The following is a 22,307-nucleotide window of genomic DNA, read 5'->3' on the forward strand; positions in this document are numbered from 1 at the left end:
AGGTTGGTTACTGCATCATAATATATGAATATATATTTTCACTTCTAAGATATATATTTTAAAGTGATTTCTTTTTTGGATTATAGTTATTATTATCTAATTTATGGTAAGCCAATTAACTTACGGTTTAGTTTGGGAAATGATGATCTAATGTGCCTAAATTTAGCCATGTTTTCTAAATATCTTAAAAGTAACAAAAACCAATCTTGGTTAACAGTATGTGGCAAAAATACCCATTCAAGAATATTTTATTTTTTGAACTATTATTATTATTTTTGCCTTAAATCCTTTTGGGATTGGATAGAGTGCGAAATACTTTATTGAAGATTGTACTTATTTAAGAGTTGATTTTCACCTGCATGTTTGTGTTTCAGTCTGATTCCGTGGCTTTGATGTCACAGTCTAGGCAGAGGACATGTAGGCGTAAATATCCAAATTATGGTAGAAGAAATCTTGGACGGTTTGAGTTGTCTTCTGGAAATGAATCTTCAAGCTCCGTAAGACATGTGAGTTTCATAACTTTAAAATATATAAAATAATCTTGAATAATTTGTCTTAACTCTTTACTTTGAATCTACCTTGAAATTTTGTGGAAGTATAGTATTCTCTAGAGATTAAGATGAAATTTCACATTTGAATTTCTCTAACAGTTTTGAACAGCTTTGTTATACCATGTAAGTGTACAATCTGGTGGTTTTAGTATATTAACAAAATTGTACCATCACCACCACTATTTAATTTCAAAATATTTTAATCACCTAAAAAGAAACCCTGTACCCATTTGCAAGTACTTCCCATTCCCACTCCACCCAAGCCCCTGGCAACCACTAATCTTTCTATCCCCATGGATTTTTGTATTCTGGACATTTCATTTAATGGAAGCATACAGTATGATCTTGTGACTGGCTTTTTTCACTTACTATGTAATGTTTAAGGCTGATTCCATGTATAGCATGGATGAATACTACATTCTTTTTCATTGCCCAATATTCCATTATATGAATAGACCACAATTTGTTTACCCACTCATCAGCTGGTGGATATTTGTATTATTTCTACTTTTTGACTGTTACGGATGTTGTTCCTTATCATCATTAATGTACAGGGTTTTGTTTGGCCATAAGTTTTCAATTCATTTGGGTTTATATCTGTGAGTCAGTTTGCTGGGTCATATGGTAACTCTGTATTTTAACCTTTTGAGGAATTGCCAGACTGTTTTCCAAAGTGGCTGTATTATTTTATGTTCCCAGTCAGTAATGTATGAAGTTTCCAGTTTCTCCACATCCTTGTCCACACTTGTTATGTTCTGTCCTTTTGATTTCAGTTGTCCTGGTGGATGTGAAATGGTATCTCACTGTGGTTTTGATACATTCCCCTAATGACTAATGATGTTGAACATGTTTTCGTGTGCTGTTTTCCACTTGTATATCTTTGGAGAAATATCTATGCAAATCTCTGGCCCATTTTTCAATTTGGTTGTCTTTTTTATTGCTATAAGGGTTCTTTATACATTCTGGATACAAATCCTTTATATCAGATGTATGACTTTGAAATATGTTCTCCCATTTATTGGATTGTCTTTTCACTTCTTTGCTTGTTTCCACTGAAGCACAAAAGTTTTACATTTTGATGAAGTCTAGTTTGTTTTTTCCTTAGTTGCTTGTGCTTTTGCCATCATATCTAAGAAGTCTTTGTCTTAACCCTTTTCTTGACTTACAGTAGTCATATGTAAGTTACTGTTCTTTTTGATTTTTTGGGGGGAAACCAGTATTTCTGTAAAGAGTTTTTAAAGGTTAATATTAGAATGTTAGTCTTCTCTAATCAGTAATGTTTTGAGGATTGAAATGTTACATAAGGATGAACAATTTGAATTCCTCTATAAAGCATTAAGGTAGTAGTCAAACATAGGGTTTGAATTTAAATCCAAATTCTTCTACTTCGACAAGTTGGTTAAACTTTTGTGCCTCTGCCTATATCTGTAAAAGTAATTAATAGTATGTCCCTCAGAGGTGTTGTGAGAATTCATTTAGTTAACCATGTAAAGTGTTTAAAACACTGCCTAATATCCAATATGTTAGCTGCTAACCGTTCACTTAAATGATTTTGTGTTAACACCTTTCTTATTTATTTTCTTCTTCTTTATATGTATTGAGCATGTTTTAACCTTTAATGATTCAGGATAATTACGATAAATGTTCCCATCCATCCTCACTAGTTTCTGGCATATCTTTCCTGTGTTTTCTTTTCTTCTTTCCCCTATATACTCAATTAGATACATGTATATTTTTTCTCCTTTTGTACACAAAATGTCGCATACCACAGATACTCTTTTGCACTTGGGTTTTTTCACTTAAAATATTCTTAAAATCACTTCATATCAGTTCATAAGTGCCTTCCTTATTTATTTATTTATTTTTAAAGAGTTGCATCATATTTAAGTTATCTGATTGTAACAGTTTATTTAACCACTCTCCTGGTTATGGGCATGTAGGATGTTTACAGCGTTTTCATTTTAAATAATGCTACAATGAATAATCTTGTAGATGTATGTATTTGTCTAATGATGGAGATGTTATTGCGGGGGGGGGCATTCCTTGAAATGGGATTTCTGGGCCCAAAGATAAACACGTTTGCATCTTATGAGATGCTGATAAAAATTCCTCATAAAGGAGAATTCCAACTTGCTTTCCTCCCTGTGGCGTAGGAGAGTGTCCGTTTTCTTACTGTTTACTAACAGTGTGTTACAATTTCTAATTTTTGCCAATTAATTGGCGAGAGATGGTATCTTAGTTTTATTTTTTATATGTTTTGGCTATTCTTTTATGTGATAGAATATTATATGTAACATGAAATTTACAATTAGCTGTTTTTAAGTATACAGTTCAGTGGCATTAACTGCATTTACAGATGTATGCAACCATCACTACTCTTCATTTCTAGCACTTTTTCATCATCCCAGACAGCAGCTCTGTACTCATTAAACAAGAACTCTCCCTATTTCCTTCTCTTCCCAGCCCCTGGTAACCTCTCTTATACTTTGTCTCTATGAATTTGCCTGTTTTAGGTACCTCATGTAAGTGGAATCACAATATTTGTACTTTTGTCTTTGGTTTATTTACAGTGTAGTTTACATTTCTCTTATGTGTGAAGTTGTACATATTTTTATATATTTAGAGTCTTTTTCATCTTTGTGCATTGTGTGTCATGTCTTTTGGCCATTTTTCTATCGTGTTTTTGGCCTTTTTCCCCCTTCAAGTTTTAATTTTTTCCACCCTGCTACATTACTGTATTTTTGAGTTAATTTTATCATTGGATTCTGTGAAGTTTTCCAGGTACACTCTCATTTATACAGTATTCAGTTTTACTACTTCTCTTCTAATTTTTATACTTTTAATTGATTTTTCTTGTCTAATTGCAGTGTTTAATACTTCCAGTACATTGTTGAATACTAGTGAGATAGTGGACCATATTCCTGTTGTCAGTGGAAATGTGTCTGCTATTTTCACAATAAGTAAGATGCTTTGTTTTAGGTTTCTACAGTATACATATATATTATGCTAGGGAAATAGCAACTAATTCTTATTTTCTTAAGTGTTCCTGAAAAATCAGGAATGATTATAGATTGAGTTTTAATTTTTAGATCAGTAGTATTAATCTTACGATTTTATGTCTTAATTTGGTTTATTTGCAATTAATGGGGTACTTTTAAATTAACACAAGTATAATGTAGAATGTTAAATCTACTTGATCTTTTAAGATAAGTCATAATTTTGTGTTATGGTAGTTTACCTCCTACAGTGGTATGAATTCATTCTCCTGAGTGTTGCAGATGGGTGGAGACGGTTGTGTATATGTGTATGTTGGTTCCATTATGCTTTAGTTTGGAAAGCACTGATAGTAGAAAAAGTATGGGTTTTAGAGTTGACCTGGTTTCTGATTCCATTTCTTATACTTACTCTTCTGTGACCCCAGGCGTATTTCTTTACATTTCTTAGCCTTGGGTTTCTCTATATATGAAAAGGTAGTAGTGGGCAGGTAGTGACTTGAGATAATACAAAACAAATTGGCAAGACGGAGCCAAGATTTGTGGGGTTTGAATCTTGTATAATTTTAGGGACGTTCTTTAGAAAAAGAATTCAAAGTTACAGATAGACACAGGGCCTTGGTAGGCAAGTTAAATTGAAAACCTCTGAAACAAGTTTCATTAGCTTTTTCTTAACCCTGCCTCTGTTTACAGAAGTATTTTGAGAGTTAATGCAGATAAAACATTTAAAACTTTTTCCCAGAATGCATGGTTTCCAGGTAGTAGATTTTAAGAGTTTATTTTATTACTGTGATTTTTTAGAAATCTATTTTGAGCATAAAAAGCAGACTCGTGTTGAGTAGATCTAGTGTGGTTGGCCTAGGAATCTGTACTCCTTGAATAGCATTGGGCTCACATTTTGAGGAACATTTTTTAAGAATATGTTTACTTTGCATTTTGCCTACTCAAATGAAGTAAACAAAATAGCTATTTCCTTGCAGTTCCATCTTTTTAGTTTTGTTTCTCCATGGCATTTTCATCATCCGTTTATGATTCACTTAATGTAAGTAGCTGTTACAGGAAAAGGTTGTATCTCAATTTAAAAGTACCTGCTTAGTATCCAAGACCAGAATTTAAAGTAGATGGCAGCTATTAGGATTGTGGGAATTAGCTGCTTGTTCCCCTCTCTTCCTTTAAAGACTTCCGTGTTTCAGGTTTAAAAAAAATTACACAGTAAGTACAGCGAGTTCCCATATACTGTTTCCCTAAGTGTTTCCTATTAATAACATCTTGATTTAGTGTGGTACATTTGCTACAACTGATGAACCAATTTTATACATTATCATTAACTAAATTCTGTAGTTTACATTAGGGATCACTCTGTGTTGTATGGGTTTAGACAAATGCATAATGTTATGTATCTACCATAATAGTATCATACAGAATAGTTCCACTGTCCTAAACGCCCCCTCTGCTGTACTTAATCATCACTCCCTCCCTCTTCCTGAGCTACGGGCAACCACTGATCTTTTTACTGTTTCCATAGTTTTGACTTCTCTAGAATGTCATATAGTTGGATCAAACAGTAGGTGGCCTTTTCACATTGACTACTTTCTAGTAATATGAGTTTAATTTTCCTCTATGGTAAGTCTATATTTAGCTCTGTAAGAAACTGCCCAACTATTATCCATAGTGGTTGTGTTACATTTTGTATTCTGATGAAAAGTGAATGAGAGTTCCTGTGCTTCACATCTTTTTAAGATGATATTTCTTCCCAACTTCATCTATAGATTCAACACAGTTCCAGTCAAAATCCCAGCAAGTTTATTTTGTGGATATTGGCAAAGAGATTCTGAAGTTTGTTTGGAGAAAAAAATGACCCAGAATAGCTAACGATACTGAAGAACAACAAAGGTGCAGGACTGATAGATACATTAAGACTTAGTATGAATCTCCAGTTTTCAAGACAGTGTCGTACTGGTGAAAAAATAGACAAATAGATCAGTGGAACAGAATAAGGAACCCAGAAGTAGACCAATACAAATATACTCAACTAGTGTTTGATGGAGGAACAAAGACAACTCAATGGACAAAGCGTTGTCTTTTCAACAAGTGGTGTGGAACAACTGCACATCCACATGCAAAAAAAAAAATCTAGACACAGTCTTTTCACAAAAATTAACTCAAAATATCTCATAAACTTAATGTAAATGTAAAACACAAAATTATAAAATTTCTAAAAGATAACATATAATAAAAATCTAGGTGACCTTGGGTGTGATGATCACTTTTTAGATACAATTCCAATAGCATGATCCATGAAAGAAAAACTTGACAAATAGAAAAGCCTGAAAGATACTGTTAAGAGAATGAAAAGACAAGCCATGGACTGGGAGAAAATACATGTAAAACTCATGTCTGATAAAGGACTTGTATTCTTTTTTCTTTATTAAAAAAATTTTTTTAACATCTTTATTGGAGTATAATTGCTTTACAATGGTGTGTTAGTTTCTGCTTTACAACAAAGTGAATCAGTTATACATACACATATATTCCCATATCTCCTCTCTCTTGCGTCTTCCCCGCACCCTCCCTATCCCACCTCTCTAGGTGGTAGGACTTGTACTCTTTCTTTTTTTTAATTTTTTTGAGAAAAGGACTGGGAAGGTCTTCTTTAAAAAAAAATAAATTTATTTACTTATTTTTGGCTGTGTTGGTTCTTTGTTGCTGTGTGCGGGCTTTCTCTAGTTGCGGTGAGCAGGGGCTACTCTTCGTTGCGGTGCGCGGGCTTCTCATTGTCGTGGCTTCTCTTGTTGCGGAGCACGGAGTCTAGGCATGCAGGCTTCAGTAGTTGTGGCACATGGGCTCAGTAGTTGTGGCTTGCGGTCTCTAGAGCTCAGGCTCAGTAGTTGTGGCGCATGGGCTTAGTTGCTCTGCGGCATGTGCGATCTTCCTGGGCCAGGGCTCGAACCTGTGTCCCTTGCATTGGCAGGCAGATTCTTAACCACTGCGCCACCAGGGAAGCCCAGGACTTGTATTCTTAAAACTCAATAAGAGCACAACCCAATTTAAAAATCGACAAAAGATCTAACGGGGACTTCGTTAAAGAAGATATACAGATGGCAGATAAGCACATGAAAAGGTGCTCAACATCATATGTAATTAGAGAATTGAAAGTAAAATGAGATACCACTGCCCACCTATTACAGTGGCTTGAGTCCAAAACACTGAGAACATTTACATTGACTTATTAACTTTGCTCAGAGAATGGCCTCTTGTATCAGTTTCTTTTGTTAATAGTAGTAGTGTTAAGTCTCACAAATATTTTCTATTGTCTAATTTTTTGATAAGAAAAAGGATGTAGTAAAGACACTTGCTTTTTGTTTTAAGTTTACCTATTTTATTACCCGGTTACCATACTTACTCCTGAGATGATTAGAATGACTGTGTGGTTTCTCTTGCCTTGTGTTATTTAATCTCAGAGATCAACATTTTTATTTTATTTTTCTCCCCCTCACAAAATTAGGAGACTTCCTGTGATCAAAGTGAAGGTTCTTGTTCTTCTGAAGAAGAAGAATGGAAAAGTGATAGAAGAAGTGAAAGTGACAGTGAAAGTTCAAGGTACCTGTTTTTACTCGTTTTAATCTTCTAAGCATTTTAGTCATGACGTTGAATGGAATCATGCTTGAATGGCATTCAAGGTGTAAGAGCTTCCAACTGTGGAACAACTAACATTGAGTTTTTAATACATTTAAAAGGAGAAGAAAGCTGGATTAACTGCTATTTCTATAGAAAATATTTTGGGTATTTTTTTTTGGACTATAAAACATTTGAGCCAACAGTGTAAGTATGTGTACTCAAAACATCAATTTAGTCTTGGGCTACATTTATAAAGAGGAGTATACAACGTCTGTTTGGTAAAATCACAGTTAAATTTATTACTAGTTACTGCATACCTTGATGTAAGTTCAATTAACTATCAAGAAGAAAAAAAAAAAGGGACTTTTATTCAAGCCAAACTGAGGATTATAACCGGGAAGCAGATTCTCAGGAAGCTCTGAGAACTGTTCCACCTGTTAGAAGCTGAAGGCACAGTCATATACATTTTCAATGATGGTACATCAGGATGACATACTGCTATTTTATATAAAGTTCACGAAGGATACATAGTCCAGATAAACTTTTGCAAAGTGAGCACCAAGCACTATGACCCCCTACAGAGCTGGGAAAGAATGTTATTCTTTTAAGAAGTTAAATTGCTAACATCAGAAGAAAGAAAAAATTTGATCTTTGCTGTCGAGCAGGCACTCCCATCTTTGAGCAGCTCTGGTTAATGTGTAATGCCGATGCCCGCTGCACATTAGGGAGGGTGGAGGCCCAAATGGACACAGAGAGAGAATTTTATGTTTCATTTTTCTTGTCCTGCCTTAAAATATAAATTTTATTTTATCATACGTATTACCTTTTGTTTAGTTTTGGTATCCAAATTTCATGGGACTAAGATGTTAACATCTGTTCCTTGTCTGGGTAAATATCAACTTTGTCCTGGCAGATGCTTCAGCCAGAAACCTGGATATCATTCTCTTTTCATAACATTTCCATCACCAAGTCTAGAAAATTCTCCCTTCTAAATATGACTCAGATTATTTTAATTTCCATTGATACTGTGCTTTACAGAACACCATCCCATACTCCTGGCTTCCTTTCTTGTCTTCTTTTATTCCATTATGCTTAGGAGCTGGAGTGATTTCTAGAGCACTTGTCTACCCTTATTTTTGTTTGTTAACTTAATTTTAATTGTGGTGAAATATACAGAACATAAAATTCACCATCTTAATTGTTTTTAATTGTACAGTTCAATAGTGTTAAGTACATTCACAGTGTTGTGCACCCAATCTCCAGAACTTACTTCGTCTTGCAAAACCGAGACTGTGTACCTACTAAACAGCAGTTCGCCACTCCACCCCACCCACCCCTGGCAACCACCACTGTCCTTCCTGTCTCTATATTCACTATCTTTTAATTCAATTTTTCTTGAATTTTATTGTACAAAGCAGATGCTCTTAAGATTTTTAAAACAGCTCTTTTTATAACATAAAATATAATACAAAAATAATATTTGTAATAAATAGCTTTTGGAACTGTGTGTTATCAAGCCTGAGAGGTATGTGGTTGGACAATGATGGCCCCAGTAGAGGATTTTTATCCTTTTCTGTGTTTGCTAAAGCTGGGAGTGGGCCAGGGGCTAGTTTCCTAGTTTCCTGTTTGACTCTGCTTTTGCTCCAGGGTAGGTTAGGACTAGGCCCTCTCTGGGATCTTTTCTCATATCAGGGAGAGTCCCCCTGTTGGCAAGAAGCTTTGTCCACTTAGAGCTTTCTGTTCTGTGCTTTCCTTGTGGCTCTCAGTGTAGTCACTGACAGTTTGTCATTCTACTTACAAATTCTAGTCCCATTTTGGAGCCTCCTGCGGTTTAGGGGGTGTGCTGCCTTTCTGCACAGTCTCTCCTGCTTTCGTAGCTACACTTCACTTTTGGAAAGGGTATTATTAGTTGGCTCTAGATGTTGTCTTCTATGAGGTCTCATCCAAATTATACTTCAAAAAATTTCTCAGGCTTATATCCTTAATTTCCAGTGTCAGTGAAGATTTTTCTCCTTCTCATGGTCTTTGGTCATTTCAGTATGCACTGATAGGGAGGGCAGTCGAATCTTCCCAGGATCTTTTCTTTCCTCCTTGTTATCTCTCCTCTCTTAAGGTTGTAGGATGAATTTACTCTTAGGGCTTAGATTCTGGTTCTGTATGACTGAAACTGTTTTCCTCCCTAGTGGCTCTTCATCTAGATATTCTGATTGGACGGCTGACGCAGGCATCAATCTGCAGCCTCCTTTACGAACGTCATCCCGTCGACGAATTACTCGGTTTCGTAGTAGTTCAGAGGACGAAATGTCTACTGAGAATTTATCTCCTCCAAAAAGGAGACGAAAGAGAAAGAAAGAAAGTAAGCCTAAAAAAGAGGTAAGAAAAGTATATCTTTAAAAATACCATCTATCTACACTTTTATAGTTTCTGTCCATATTTAGAAATAGAAATCTTTGGGAATTTGGAGGCTTTATTATTATTTTTTTTTGATCGATATACATCATCAGGAGTCAAATGTACAATGCAAACAAACTTATTTTTGGAAAATTTCCTTTGTTATTAAAACTTCTCTAATCTGCTCTGAGTTGGACTTGGCACTTATACCTTTCTGAATCTGTAACTTAGAGGGAAAGCTCTATTTTGCTCAGATCCCCACCATAACTCTTATTTTGTCCTCCAGTTCCAACACCAAAAATATACTTCAAGGCATTTTAAGATCCTTTCTTCTTGTTTTGTCTGCTGTTGTCCTGTTTCCCATTTTCATTTGACATGTTTTGTCTTCATACTTTTCTCCTAATTGTAATATTGCTATACCTTGTTCCATGTACAGTGCTACATGTGCTCCTGTCATATAGGTAGCTGTTGTTGTTTAAAGATGCTATGTCTTTGTATTAGGTATCTATTGCTGTGTAACAGATCATCTTGGAACTTAGCTTAAAAACAAGAAACATGTATTATTTCATGTTTTGATGAATCAGGAATTCGGGAACTGATTAGCTGATTTTTGGCTCATGAGGTTGCAGTCATCATGTTAGCTTGGGTCACAGTTGTCTAAAGGCTTGACTGGGGGTGGATCTTTGAAGTTTGTTAATGGGACAGTTGGCTGCTGGCCTCAGTTCCTCACCATATGGGCCTCTCCATAGGGCTGCTTGAGTGTCTTCTTGACATGGTAGCTGATTGTCCCCAGAGCAAGTGATCCAAAAATTAAGCAGGGGCTAAGCCTTTTATGACCTAGTCTTAGGAGTCGCACATCGTTACTTCTGCTTTTTTCTATTTGTTAGAAGTAGTTGGAGCCCACATTGAGTGGAGGGTACTTAGGCTCCACCTCTTAGAGAGGAAAGGAGGAGTATCAAATAATTTGTGGTTGTATTTTAAAATTACCAGTCTTTTCTTTTTAATGGTTTTTCCATTATGGTTTATCACAGAATATTAAATATAGTTCCCTGTGCTATACAGTAGGACCTTGTTGTTTATCCATCCTAAATATAATAGTTTGCATTTGCTAACCCCAAACTCCCATTCCATCCCTGTACCACCCCCCTCCCCCTTGGCAACCACTAGTTGTTCTCGATGTCTATGAGTCTGTTTCTATTTCATAAAAGTTCATTTGTATCATATTTTAGATTCCACATGTGATATCATATGTAAGATTACCAGTCTTAAAACCTCAAATCAAGAGGAGACTCCCTGAGATGATTAGTCTGTGGTGAAATTCACTGTGGAGTCTTGGCAAAGCAGCCTTAGTGTGAAGAGGATCCAGCTGGAAATTAGACCCACTTCATAGGATGTAAAGTGCTATGCAGAATCTGTTAGAAATTCAGGAGATGCTAGGAAAGTGCTAGGTAGATATACAATGCTTGCACAGCTGATAATGTTCCTATGTATGCTGTTTAAAAATTAATCATTAGGTGACATGCTAATAAAACAGCCATTCTGAATGGTGAAGTCTTTTGTTTTTCAATTAAACAGTGCATGCTGCCCCTTTCTATTCTACTAAACTTTGTTTTCTTCCCCTTGGCAGAATCTGCGGAGGATGACTCAGGCAGAGCTTGCAAACATGGAACGTTTATATGAATTCCATCCTCCGGTTTGGATAACTGACACCACACTTCGGAAGTCTCCTTTTGTTCCTCAAATGGGTGATGAGGTGAGAGTAATAAAGTTTAAAAATGTGAATATGGAACGTAAAATTAATATTACTCTTAGGTTTTTATTTTTAAACGTATACTTCCCTTTTGTAGGTAATATATTTTCGACAGGGTCATGAAGCTTATATTGAGGCTGTCAGAAGAAATAACATTTATGAACTGAACCCTAACAAGGAGCCATGGAGGAAAATGGATCTTAGGGTAAGATGATGGTATTATTAAATCATTAAACATTTAGCACATACATGTATAGTTAAATTATTTATAAATCCATTAAAAATAACCTACTGGAGGCATACTTCATTACTACCTTTCTGTTAATTTCCAACTTAAAAACATTTCTGCTGTTACCTGCTAAGCATTAAGGTCTAGTCAGAAGACATGCTTGTCACTGGGCACTCTGTACATTATTGGAAGGCAGCTTGGCTGTATATATCATTAATCTTAAAATGATTGTACCCAGGACAGATTTTCAAAAGAAGTGCAAGTTTTCAAAGAAACCAACACAAATTGGAGAAAAAGGTTCAACCTCACATGTAATAAAATACAGAAAAAACTTTAGCTTCTCTGTACTTAACCAATTTTATGTATGTACGTATTTTTAACACTTAAAGAAAATACCATGTTTTAACAAGTAGCAAAGGTTTAGGTTTGTTAATAGTTGTTCAACTTGGTGATAAGGGTGCATGAAACAGGTGCAGGCTCCCTACAGGGTATCTTGGCAGTTGGAATTGAAACTAAAAATATTTAGACCTTTTAAATCAGCAGTTCTACTTTTGGTAATTTAGGAAACAACCAGAAGTGCATACAAATTTAAATTCTATATCACTGTTTATAAAAACAAAAAATTAGGAAAAAATCCAAATATCCCACAGTACTGAACGAACCAAACCATGATATATTCACACATTTGGCTCCTATGTAGAGCCCACCACGTAACCGAGGCTTTTAAAATGTTTGTAGAATGAATGTTACGTATTCACAGTGTGTTACTAAGAGGAAAAACGGAATGTGAAATTCTGGTTTTGGTTATGATAAAAATTTAAAGACATATATGGTCAACCAAAATAAATACATTAAAATGTTAGTGGTGATTACATGTAGAGTAGTATTACAGGTGATTTTTAATCTTTATACTTCATATTTTTGATACTTTCATTAACTGTTAGAAGATGAAAAAACTCAATGGCTCTACTTCTTTGAATTTGGCTTTAGATACATTCAAATTTGTGTCTCTTTCACTTATTACTATGTACCTGAGGACAGCTGATCCTCATATTTCTTGTTTTCTGTATTTACGAATTTGCCTTTCTCACTGTTTGCTATTTGTAACACCAAAATCACTACTCAAGGTGCTTTCTAGTCATTTGCAGACATGCAGTGTGGCAAAAGATTTGAGTTGTCTGCCCAGCATGTTCTCAGCTGACGTTGAACAAGGTGATACTTCCTTCTTTTGAGCTCTCATATTGTACATAAATGTTCTTTTTGCAGTCTATTCAGTGCCACATTAAACATTTTTCAGATTTTTGTGCTTTTTTTTTTCCAGATTTTTGTGTTGGTGACTTGCTGTTTAAGATGGCCGCCTAGCGTAGTGCTAAAGTGCTGTCTTGTGTTACTATGTACAAGAAGGTGATGATGTACCTTATGGAGAAAATCTGTGTGTTAGATAAGCTTCTTTTAGGCATGAGTCATAGTGCTGTTGGTTGTGAGTTCAATGTTAATGACTCAACAACGTAGATTAAATGACGTGTCTTGGGCTTCCCTGGTGGCGCAGTGGTTGAGAGTCCGCCTGCCGATGCAGGGGACACGGGTTCGTGCCCCAGTCCGGGAGGATCCCATATGCCGCGGAGCGGCTGGGCCCGTGAGCCATGGCTGCTGAGCCTGCACGTCCGGAGCCTGTGCTCCGCAACGGGAGAGGCCACAACAGTGAGAGGCCCGCGTACCGCAAAAAAAGAAAAAAGACGTGTCTTTACATAGAAATTCACATTACACAAGATACTGTCTTAATTAGGTGACTGAAATATTACGACTGGGGGCCTGTAGCCACCTAGCCTTGTATTCCCTCCAGGAGCAGTGGTTCAGTGTTCACTGGGAACTCACTAATTCATCATTTTGGGTGGCACTATAGAATAGTAAGAATGCTGCAGATAATGAGAACCAACTGTATTTTTAGCACTTTGGCACATTATAACAATAATATTTTGTGCAGTGAATAAATGGATGAATCATCTCATATTCTTAGTATTAAGGAAACAGGTATTGGGGGAAGGCTAATTACAGTATAATGAGTAGGAGGCTCTATCATGGTAGGAAGTTTCTCCCATTCCCTGTCTTACCCCTACTGCCTGGAATAGGTCACGGCACATAGATCTTCAACAAATATTTATTGAAATGTATTAGGTAGAAATTTATTGTCAAGTTTTTGAAGAATAATAAGCCAAACGCTTACGTATTTTGATTTGCATAATACAAAGTTAAATAAATGAAAATGTTTCTTTAGGAAGAGAAGAAAGCCAGAAGGAAATTCTGATTGTGCACAGTGGTTATGTTTAGATACTGAGCTGATGGGTGATTTGTGTGTTCCTTCTTATACATTTGTTGTGTTTTTTTCTAAAGTTGGTATATTCCTTACGTTAGAAACAGTGTTAAATACCGGTCTTCAAAAAGATGTGAAGATTTAGCAAAAACAATTGTAATTAATGGTAAATTAAACCCCTCTTCTGGTTTGGAATCCTAAATTGTGAGCTGACTTAATTTGGCAATATGTGGAGAATTATAATCTTGAGGAATTGCTTTATTTTAACCATTTATTCTTTTAAAAATATCTGTTAAAGGATCAAGAGTTGGTCAAAATAGTTGGAATACGATATGAGGTTGGGCCCCCTACACTTTGTTGCCTCAAACTAGCATTTATAGATCCTGCGACTGGAAAACTTATGGACAAATCTTTCTCTATTAGGTATGTGTTACTTTTTAAAAAATGGAATTATTTAAATTTAGATTTTCCCTCTCGCTGATCAGCATGTCCTTTGCATTCAGCTGCAGGGTAAATAGTAGAGCACTGTGGACAGCCCAAGATGTAAGTTGAAGTTCTGATAGATGGGACCCACTGGAAGTAAAAATACTGGTACTGCAGCAGCAATTAGGCGGGAGCGTGTTTTATACATTTTTCATGCCACTTAAATGTGTAGAGAATTCTGGCCTGTAGTGGAAATTGCTTCCGCATTTGTTTTTGAGAAAATGTTAGAATAATTTGCTAAACCTGTGCTGTCCAATATGGTAGCCGTTAGCCACGTGTGGCTGCCAAGTACTTGAACTGTCGCTAATTTGAATTGAGTGTGATGTAAGTGTACACATTGGATTTTGAAGGCTTGGTATGAAGGCAAAGAATGTAAAATATCTCATTGTTTTGTATTGATTATGTGGTGAAACAATATTTAGGATATATTGGGTTAAATAAAATACACTATTAAGATTAATTTCACTGGTTTCTTTTTACTTTAATAAGGCTAGTCAAAAATTAAATATTACATATGTGGCTCCCATTGTATTTCTTTTGGACATTGCTGCTCTAGACTATAACCTGTTGTGCAGGAAATTTAACAGTCTTTTATTGTTGTTTAGATATCATGATATGCCAGATGTTATTGACTTTCTTGTATTGCGTCAATTTTACGATGAAGCAAGACAGAGGAACTGGCAGTCTTGTAAGTCTGTCCTTACTGAATTTTATATACCCTGAGAAATGAATCTCTCATTTTATTGCTCTAAATATTTTGGTTGTGGTGCTGCTTATTATGGTGGATGCAAACATGTAAATTCTGGAAAGAAATATAAGACTGCTAAGTATATTTTGCTTAGGGCTTGGTATGGTATGTGACATTTTGGAAGCATGATTTCTTACTCCTGGAATAGACCTTCTATTTCCTTTCAGACTTGTCCACACTGCATTACTTCCATCTTTAATGTGACACTGGTATAATTAACAAAATTACCTGTAATGTAAAACAATAAGAAATTTGAAAAATAACACAGTAATGTTCCGGTATGCCAGAATATCTTACCTTTGATAATCATATCAACCCAGACTTAAATAGGTTGACTTGAGGTAACCATTCCTTTAAAACATAAAAAATTTGTGTAAAACTTAACGCTTTATAACCATGCATTGTATGGGTCGACAGAAAAAATAAAATCACCTAAAGGTGGGCACTAACTTTTGAATGTGGCTTTTTGAATGTGGTTTCAGTGTGGTTTTCATGGTGACTATTTAAGGCAGGCTGGTAGGCTCACTTGCTTAGACTTGTGTAGGTTATTAATCTCCTCAGGATATAATTGATGACTGTAATTAGGCCAGCAACTGTAATAGTTATTTCACAGGTGTATATGTATTACTTTCCAGTATGTAATGCTGTCCGGGGAGCTCCTGTATTGAGTTTGACTTTAGTCACCTAGGAGAATGAAAAGTCATTCTCCTTTTATCAATTTTAGTGAAATACTGAGTTCTACCTAGGCTGTGTCAGCTGGTGTACACATTCATAAATGATGTTCAGACCTCATTAATTTTCGTAATTCCTGCAGCCTTTTTCTGCAGGCAGTAGAAACAGGTAAATAAATTCCCTGAGTTGTCCCTATTTGAAACGAAATCTTATCGGAGAGTGTGGCTGCTCTTAGTAGACTTTTTTTTTAGTATACTATTTTTAATGATAATGTCCACACAAGTAATCAGGGTTATTTTGGGGACTGGAGGTGTAAAGGAAAGTTTTCTTGAAGAGAAGCGTTTAGCCACCAAAGACAAAACAGAACAAAATAAAAAACAAACCAAACAGCTGGAGTATGTAGAAGTTAATGTTGTACAGCCAAGTTCCAAAGAACTTTATAGTTTCCTAGCCAGTCTGGTTTTCAACCCCCATGATGTGTAAATTAGAAGCTCTCATTTTGTTCTACCAACATACCCATTCAAAAAGATTTCTTAACCTCGATTCTCTACAAGTAAATGCTAGAGATTGATTCCTGACTGCCCCTTGTAATTTGGTGGGTTTTGTTTTATTTTTGAGGTTGTGAAATTATTGTATCATATCTTCTATGCTAATTAATTTGTTTTTGCTCCCCCATAAAAATCTTACCTCTTCTGCTGAAGTTTGAGCAGTTATTATAGGAAGTTGCTTGTGAGAACTTTTTACTGAGCACATGTTTATCCTGCTTTTGACTAGCCAAAATAGGTTTATTTGAAAAATCTTAATGGAATAGAAATGCCCATTTTTACCATGAGAAAATGAATTTTTTAAGCCTCCTTTTAAGTTAAAGTTTTTAGTCTTATACCAAAGAACTATTTTTATCTCAACTGAAAGTATTCTAATGATAGATAAATAGGGAAGAAAAATATTACCTAACTAATTCTTGGTGTCAAAGACTGGCTCACTTAGTAACCATATATTTTTGTATTAGGTTTCTCAAAATGAAGCCCCTGGATTTGTTATTATTACAGTGATACTTACTGTAACAAATATTATAATTGATATTTGTTAAATTAGGTTATTTACATTATAGAATTGGACAGCAATCCTGGTGTTACATCAAAATTTTGGTATATTCTTTCTATTAAAAAGGTTTGTTGTTAAAATTTATTAAGACGTCTTTTTAAAGTTAAAGTGTTTTGGAATATCTGTATTAATGAAATACTGTCAAAAGTTGAATTTTATTAATGGTAGAAGGGTGGTGGGATGAGGGGCTTATGGGTTTCTAATGATTTTGAAGTAAAATATACTTAAAGATCATGTTTATATAAATTTGAAAATATATTAACCTCAAAACATGTAGCTCCAATAGTTGTGATATTGCTATTTTTTTCAGTTTTACAGAATTTATTGAAAGCATACTTTCTTTAGTCAAGACCATTTGTGGGGAATATTCTCTTTCTTGGGAGTGATATGTAGCTTTAATTTTGATTGATACTATTTCTGTAAAACTTTTCTTAAAGAAGGAATTGTTAATCTACCAAAGAATTATTAATGAAGGATAAGTAACTTTTTTTCATATTGATTTTGTTTTGAAAATGATGGGATGGATGGGAAGGAGGAGATAGGGTTATTACAGCAGTCTGTGTTTCTTTTGTAATATATGTAAAACAAAGATCGAATACAGTTTCTTTCTCTAGAAGTTGTTAACAGTTATAGAATATATTTAGAAATGTATATGTATAATCTAAAATCACTGAAGTCAGTTGAAGTATTCTTTCCAGTTACTTTGGTTTGTATAGGGAGCTCTCCTAAGCTCTGCTTGTCTGCTTTTATATTATGCTGAGATAATGGGGTATGTGGATGTTTAAATCTTTTAAATAATAAATACGTATTTTTAAGGGTACATTTAGACCTGATTTTTATTATGAGATCTTAAGAATTAGAACACTGTTTTATGTGGAGATATTTATATAGCAGCAACTTTAGAAGAATCATGGATTAACTTCTGATCATACGTTTATAACTTGTTTTAGTCAGGAAAAGTTACATATTTCATAAGTACATTTAATATGCTTATTAAATATTTATTGATTTGTATACATCGTTGTAAAAGATTTTTGAGTTTTGTTAAATTTTGTTCTTTGTAATAGAACTTATTTTGGAGTGGGCATTTGGATCCATTAAATAATGGAACCTAGTCATAAACCGTTTTCATCAATTATATGGTTTTATACCTTTGGTAAATTGCCGAGTGTAGTACTATGTCTTTTTCACGTATGTTTTATCACTAAAGATTGCAGGTAAGTGGTGAAGAATGGCTAAGTTTAAGATAAAAATATTATTTGATTTGTTTTATCTGTCATAGGTATTTTGTAAGTTAAAAATGTTAATGTTAGCAAATTGATGTCTCAGACTTCGTCGTCTCTCTTATAGGTGACAGGTTTCGTTCTATCATTGACGATGCTTGGTGGTTTGGAACGGTGCTGAGTCAAGAGCCGTATCAGCCACAGTACCCTGATAGTCATTTCCAGTGTTACATTGTTAGGTATGTATGCAGATGAAAACCAGTCATCTGCAAACATTTGTTCGCTGCGGCAGGTTGTGGTATGAATGACGTGTTTCAGGTTAAAAAAAACACCATTGAGTTCGTTGTTAAGTCACGTCAGTCTCACCTTTGCAGCATCTCTCTAGAATGCCTCTGTTACTAGTACCCGCCTTGGTACAGGTTCTGCTTGCTTCCCTGGGACCTTTTTTGTAGCCTCCTAATATTTCCTCAAACCAATATTGCAGGATCATTGTTCAGGAGCACATGTTACTTCATTTCCCTTGTTCAAAAAAAGTCTTTGCTGCCTTTCCATTGGCTGTGGAAACAAAGTCCACATTCTGAAGTGTGGCATTCAAGGCCTTCACACTATCTTTCTTCACTTACCCTGGGTACAGGCCACACAGCATTTCTGGTTTTGTCCTTGAATCCACCATACATTTTTATACTTGTTTGTTATAATCTATTCGAAAAAAACCATACTATTTAAACTTACTGCTACAGTGAGGTTAATTTTTGCATTTTCTATCTTTTTGTTTACTCTTGTAGTGGGTACCTAGTTATTAGCCACAGGTTTATTTTTTATTTATTTATTTTTTTTGTGATACGCGGGCCTCTCACTGCTGTGGCCTGTCCCGTTGTGGAGCACAGGCTCCGGACGCGCAGGCCCAGCGGCCATGGCTCACAGGCCCAGCCACTCTGCGGCACGTGGGATCCTCCCGGACCGGGGCACGAACCCGCATCCCCTGCATCGGCAGGCGGTCTCTCAACCACTGCGCCACCAGGGAAGCCCCTATTTTTTATTTTTTATTGGAGTATAGTTGCTTTACAATGTTGTGTTAGTTTCTGCTGTACAGCAAAGTGAATCAACTATACATATATCTCCTCTTTTTTGGATTTCCTCCCCATGTAGGTCACTACAGAGCATTGAGTAGAGCTCCTTGTGCTGTACACAGTGTTCTCATTAGTTATCTATTTTATACGTGCTATCAATTGTCTTTATGAAGGGCTAACCAGACTTTTTTTTGGTTTTAACAGGTGGGACAATACTGAAATTGAAAAACTTAGCCCATGGGACATGGAACCAATACCTGATAATGGTATGTAATTTTTAAACAATGAAAATACATTTTCAAGTTTTTATGTTACTAATGCACATAGAGCACATTTGTGGTCTTTGAGAAACATTTTTAAATTTATGGTAACTGAGCTTTACTAAAACAAGTGAACAGAATTATGTGTATCTGGCTCCTTAATTCTTATCCTGTTTCCAGCTTGTTGCTCGCTATATCTTAGTCACCAACTGTCATTTCTCATGTAATTGTGCTTTAGTCCCTTCTTGATCTCCTTCACTTAGCCTCCATTTCTCTTTCCTCATCCTTATTCTTTTACCCTTGTTCTTTCTTCAGAGAAGAGCTCTAACCTGACTTCTGTCTTTTGCATTACCTCAACTTGTCTGAGAAGTAGAATTCTTTGTTCCAAAGGCCGTATCTTCTCCAGTGCTTGCTGTCCCACTCCTTTGAACTTCTCTTGGACCTGGTATTTACACTTAGTTCATTCCCTCCAACAATTTTAGTTTCCTCCTTCCTATCTCCATTCAAGTTTGGATTTGTGTCTTATACCTTAAAACAGCTTTCATTTCATTTTCTTGAACACTTTGCTACTGAATTACTTCACTCTTGTTGAACTTTTTGAAGGGGTACCCTGTATATCTGTTGGCTCCCATCTCTCCACCATCAAGCTTTCTTTTATATTAGTGTTGATTCAGCATAAAAACATGCAAGAACTTGTGTCCTTCCACATCCACTATTTTTGACACATGAAATCTTTGCCCTGTGTTTTTTGCTTGTGTCTGCCTTAAGGGTCAAGCCCTTTTTCCTTTGTGTTTTTTTTTTTTTTTGGTACGCAGGCCTCTCACTGTTGTGGCCTCTCCCATTGCGGAGCACAGTCTCCGGACGCGCAGGCTCAGCGGCCATGGCTCACGGGCCCAGCCGCTCCGCGGCACGTGGGATCCTCCCGGACCGGGGCACGAACCCGTGTCCCCTGCATCGGCAGGCGGACTCTCAACCACTGTGCCACCAGGGAAGCCCCCTTTGTGTTTTATTCTCTGACATATCTCCATCAACTGTTGCCTTGCTTTACTTTGGAAATAAGGAGTTTTTCCTTTTTTTTCCTCTTTTTGTTTTTTTTTTAACATCTTTATTGGAGTATAATTGCTTTACAATGGTGTGTTAGTTTCTGCTGTATAACAAAGTGAATCAGCTATACAGATACATATATCCCCATATCTCCTCTCTCTTGCGTCTCCCTCCCACCCTCCCTTTGCCACCCCTCTAGGTGATCACAAAGCACTGAGCTGATCTCCCTGTGCTATGCGGCTGCTTCCCACTAAGGAGTGTTTTTCAAAAAAATGTTTTCTAAATAACTACACTTAGCAATATGAAATGACATTTTGCGTTGTATAAAACATACATAGATAAGTGAAAACCAACATTTTTTTGAGGTCTTACTCTGCTGCTAAGAACTTCATATGTATCGATTCATTTACTCTTACTCTGAGGTGATGCTCTATTATTAATTTTACAGATGAAGGAACTCAGGCTCAGAGCGTTTTCAGTAACTTAGCTAAGTCACACACCTCTAAAAAGGATAGGAGTTTGGATTCTAGCCTAAGCCATCTGGCACCAACCAGTGCTTTTAACTGCTAGTTATAGCTGCCGCTTTGTAAACGATACCAAATCAATAAAAGCACTTGCATAAAGAGATTTTACATGTTAATGAGGCCAATAAATCTTTAGAAGAGTTGTCAAAAGACATGAACAGGCAGAAAAATAAATTTGGAAGCATATGAAGAAAAGCTCATTTGCATTATCAGTCTCGGAAAGGTATATTAAAATAATAATATTTTAAATAATTTAAAATATTAAAACATCGTTTTACCTATCAGATTGTTAGATTGATACGTTTGTCTTCTTTCTGTTGACATTTTTCTTTTTTAAAAAAATAGTTTTCAAGAAACTATTCTCTGAATATTTACATTGCCTCTTTTTCTTTTTAAAAATGTGCATACTCTTCCATTATCAATTTTTACTGCACTTTTTAAACATTTCATTTTGAAATAATTTCAAACTTAAGAATATTACAAAAAGAGTACGAAGAATTTCTGAACACCCAATTTTCTCAAATGTTAACATCGTAACACAAGTACAGTGCATTTATCAAAATCAGGAAATACCATTGATACAATTCTAATCTTATAGACCTTTTTCAAATTTTGACCATGGTCCTAATGTTCTTTCACACATTGAATTTCATTGCCATGTCTTCTTCGTCTCCTTTAGTCTGGAATCCCTGAATCTTTCCATTATCTTTCATGACCATGACACTTCTGAAGAGCACTGGCCACTTTGCAGAATTTCCCTCAGTTTGCGTTTGTCTGATATATTTCATGATTAAGTCCAGAGTTTGCATATTTGGCAAGAGTGTCAGAGAAGTGACGTTGTGTCTTTCTCAGTGCATCATATCAGGAGGCACGTGATAGCAGTTTGTCCTGTTACTGGGAATATTAACTTTAATCATTTAATTCAGGTGGTGTCTGCCAGGTTTTTCTGCTATAAAGTAACTTCTTTTTCCTTTGATTAGTAACTTGTATGTGAACTTGGACAACTGAATTTAAATATAGTGTATATTTAGTTTGGTTTGATTTTTTTTTTCTTTTTTGATGGACTCATAGTTGATCCACCTGAAGAATTAGGAGCCAGTATTTCTGTCACTTCAGATGAGCTAGAGAAATTGCTCTACAAACCCCAAGATGGTGAATGGGGTCAGAAATCGAGAGATGAAGAATGTGAACGAATTATTAGTGGTATAGATCAACTTTTGAATCTTGGTAAGTTTTTTTACGGTGACAAGTTTATGTTCAAGATTCTTTTCCACAAAAGTATTTTAAAACAGTAGCATAATTGTGGTTGTGTTCTTTATTACAATTTGTATTTATT

General features: G+C 35.6%; 1 protein-coding gene across 1 annotated transcript in view; it reads left to right on the forward strand.

Moving 5' to 3' along the window:
• The window catches only part of BRWD1 (bromodomain and WD repeat domain containing 1), a 120,354-nt gene that overhangs the window by 69,119 nt on the left and 28,928 nt on the right, over window positions 1–22,307 (forward strand). The window contains exons 21-30 of the mRNA XM_030835428.2: window positions 375–506; window positions 7,050–7,144; window positions 9,346–9,535; window positions 11,181–11,306; window positions 11,401–11,508; window positions 14,142–14,266; window positions 14,932–15,014; window positions 18,201–18,312; window positions 19,348–19,409; window positions 22,043–22,198. Of these exons, the coding sequence (XP_030691288.1) occupies window positions 375–506; window positions 7,050–7,144; window positions 9,346–9,535; window positions 11,181–11,306; window positions 11,401–11,508; window positions 14,142–14,266; window positions 14,932–15,014; window positions 18,201–18,312; window positions 19,348–19,409; window positions 22,043–22,198 (1,189 nt within the window). The remainder of the gene's footprint in view (window positions 1–374; window positions 507–7,049; window positions 7,145–9,345; window positions 9,536–11,180; window positions 11,307–11,400; window positions 11,509–14,141; window positions 14,267–14,931; window positions 15,015–18,200; window positions 18,313–19,347; window positions 19,410–22,042; window positions 22,199–22,307) is intronic.

This window comes from Globicephala melas, chromosome 4 (assembly GCF_963455315.2).
Source record: "Globicephala melas chromosome 4, mGloMel1.2, whole genome shotgun sequence".
Lineage (NCBI taxonomy): Eukaryota > Metazoa > Chordata > Mammalia > Artiodactyla > Delphinidae > Globicephala > Globicephala melas.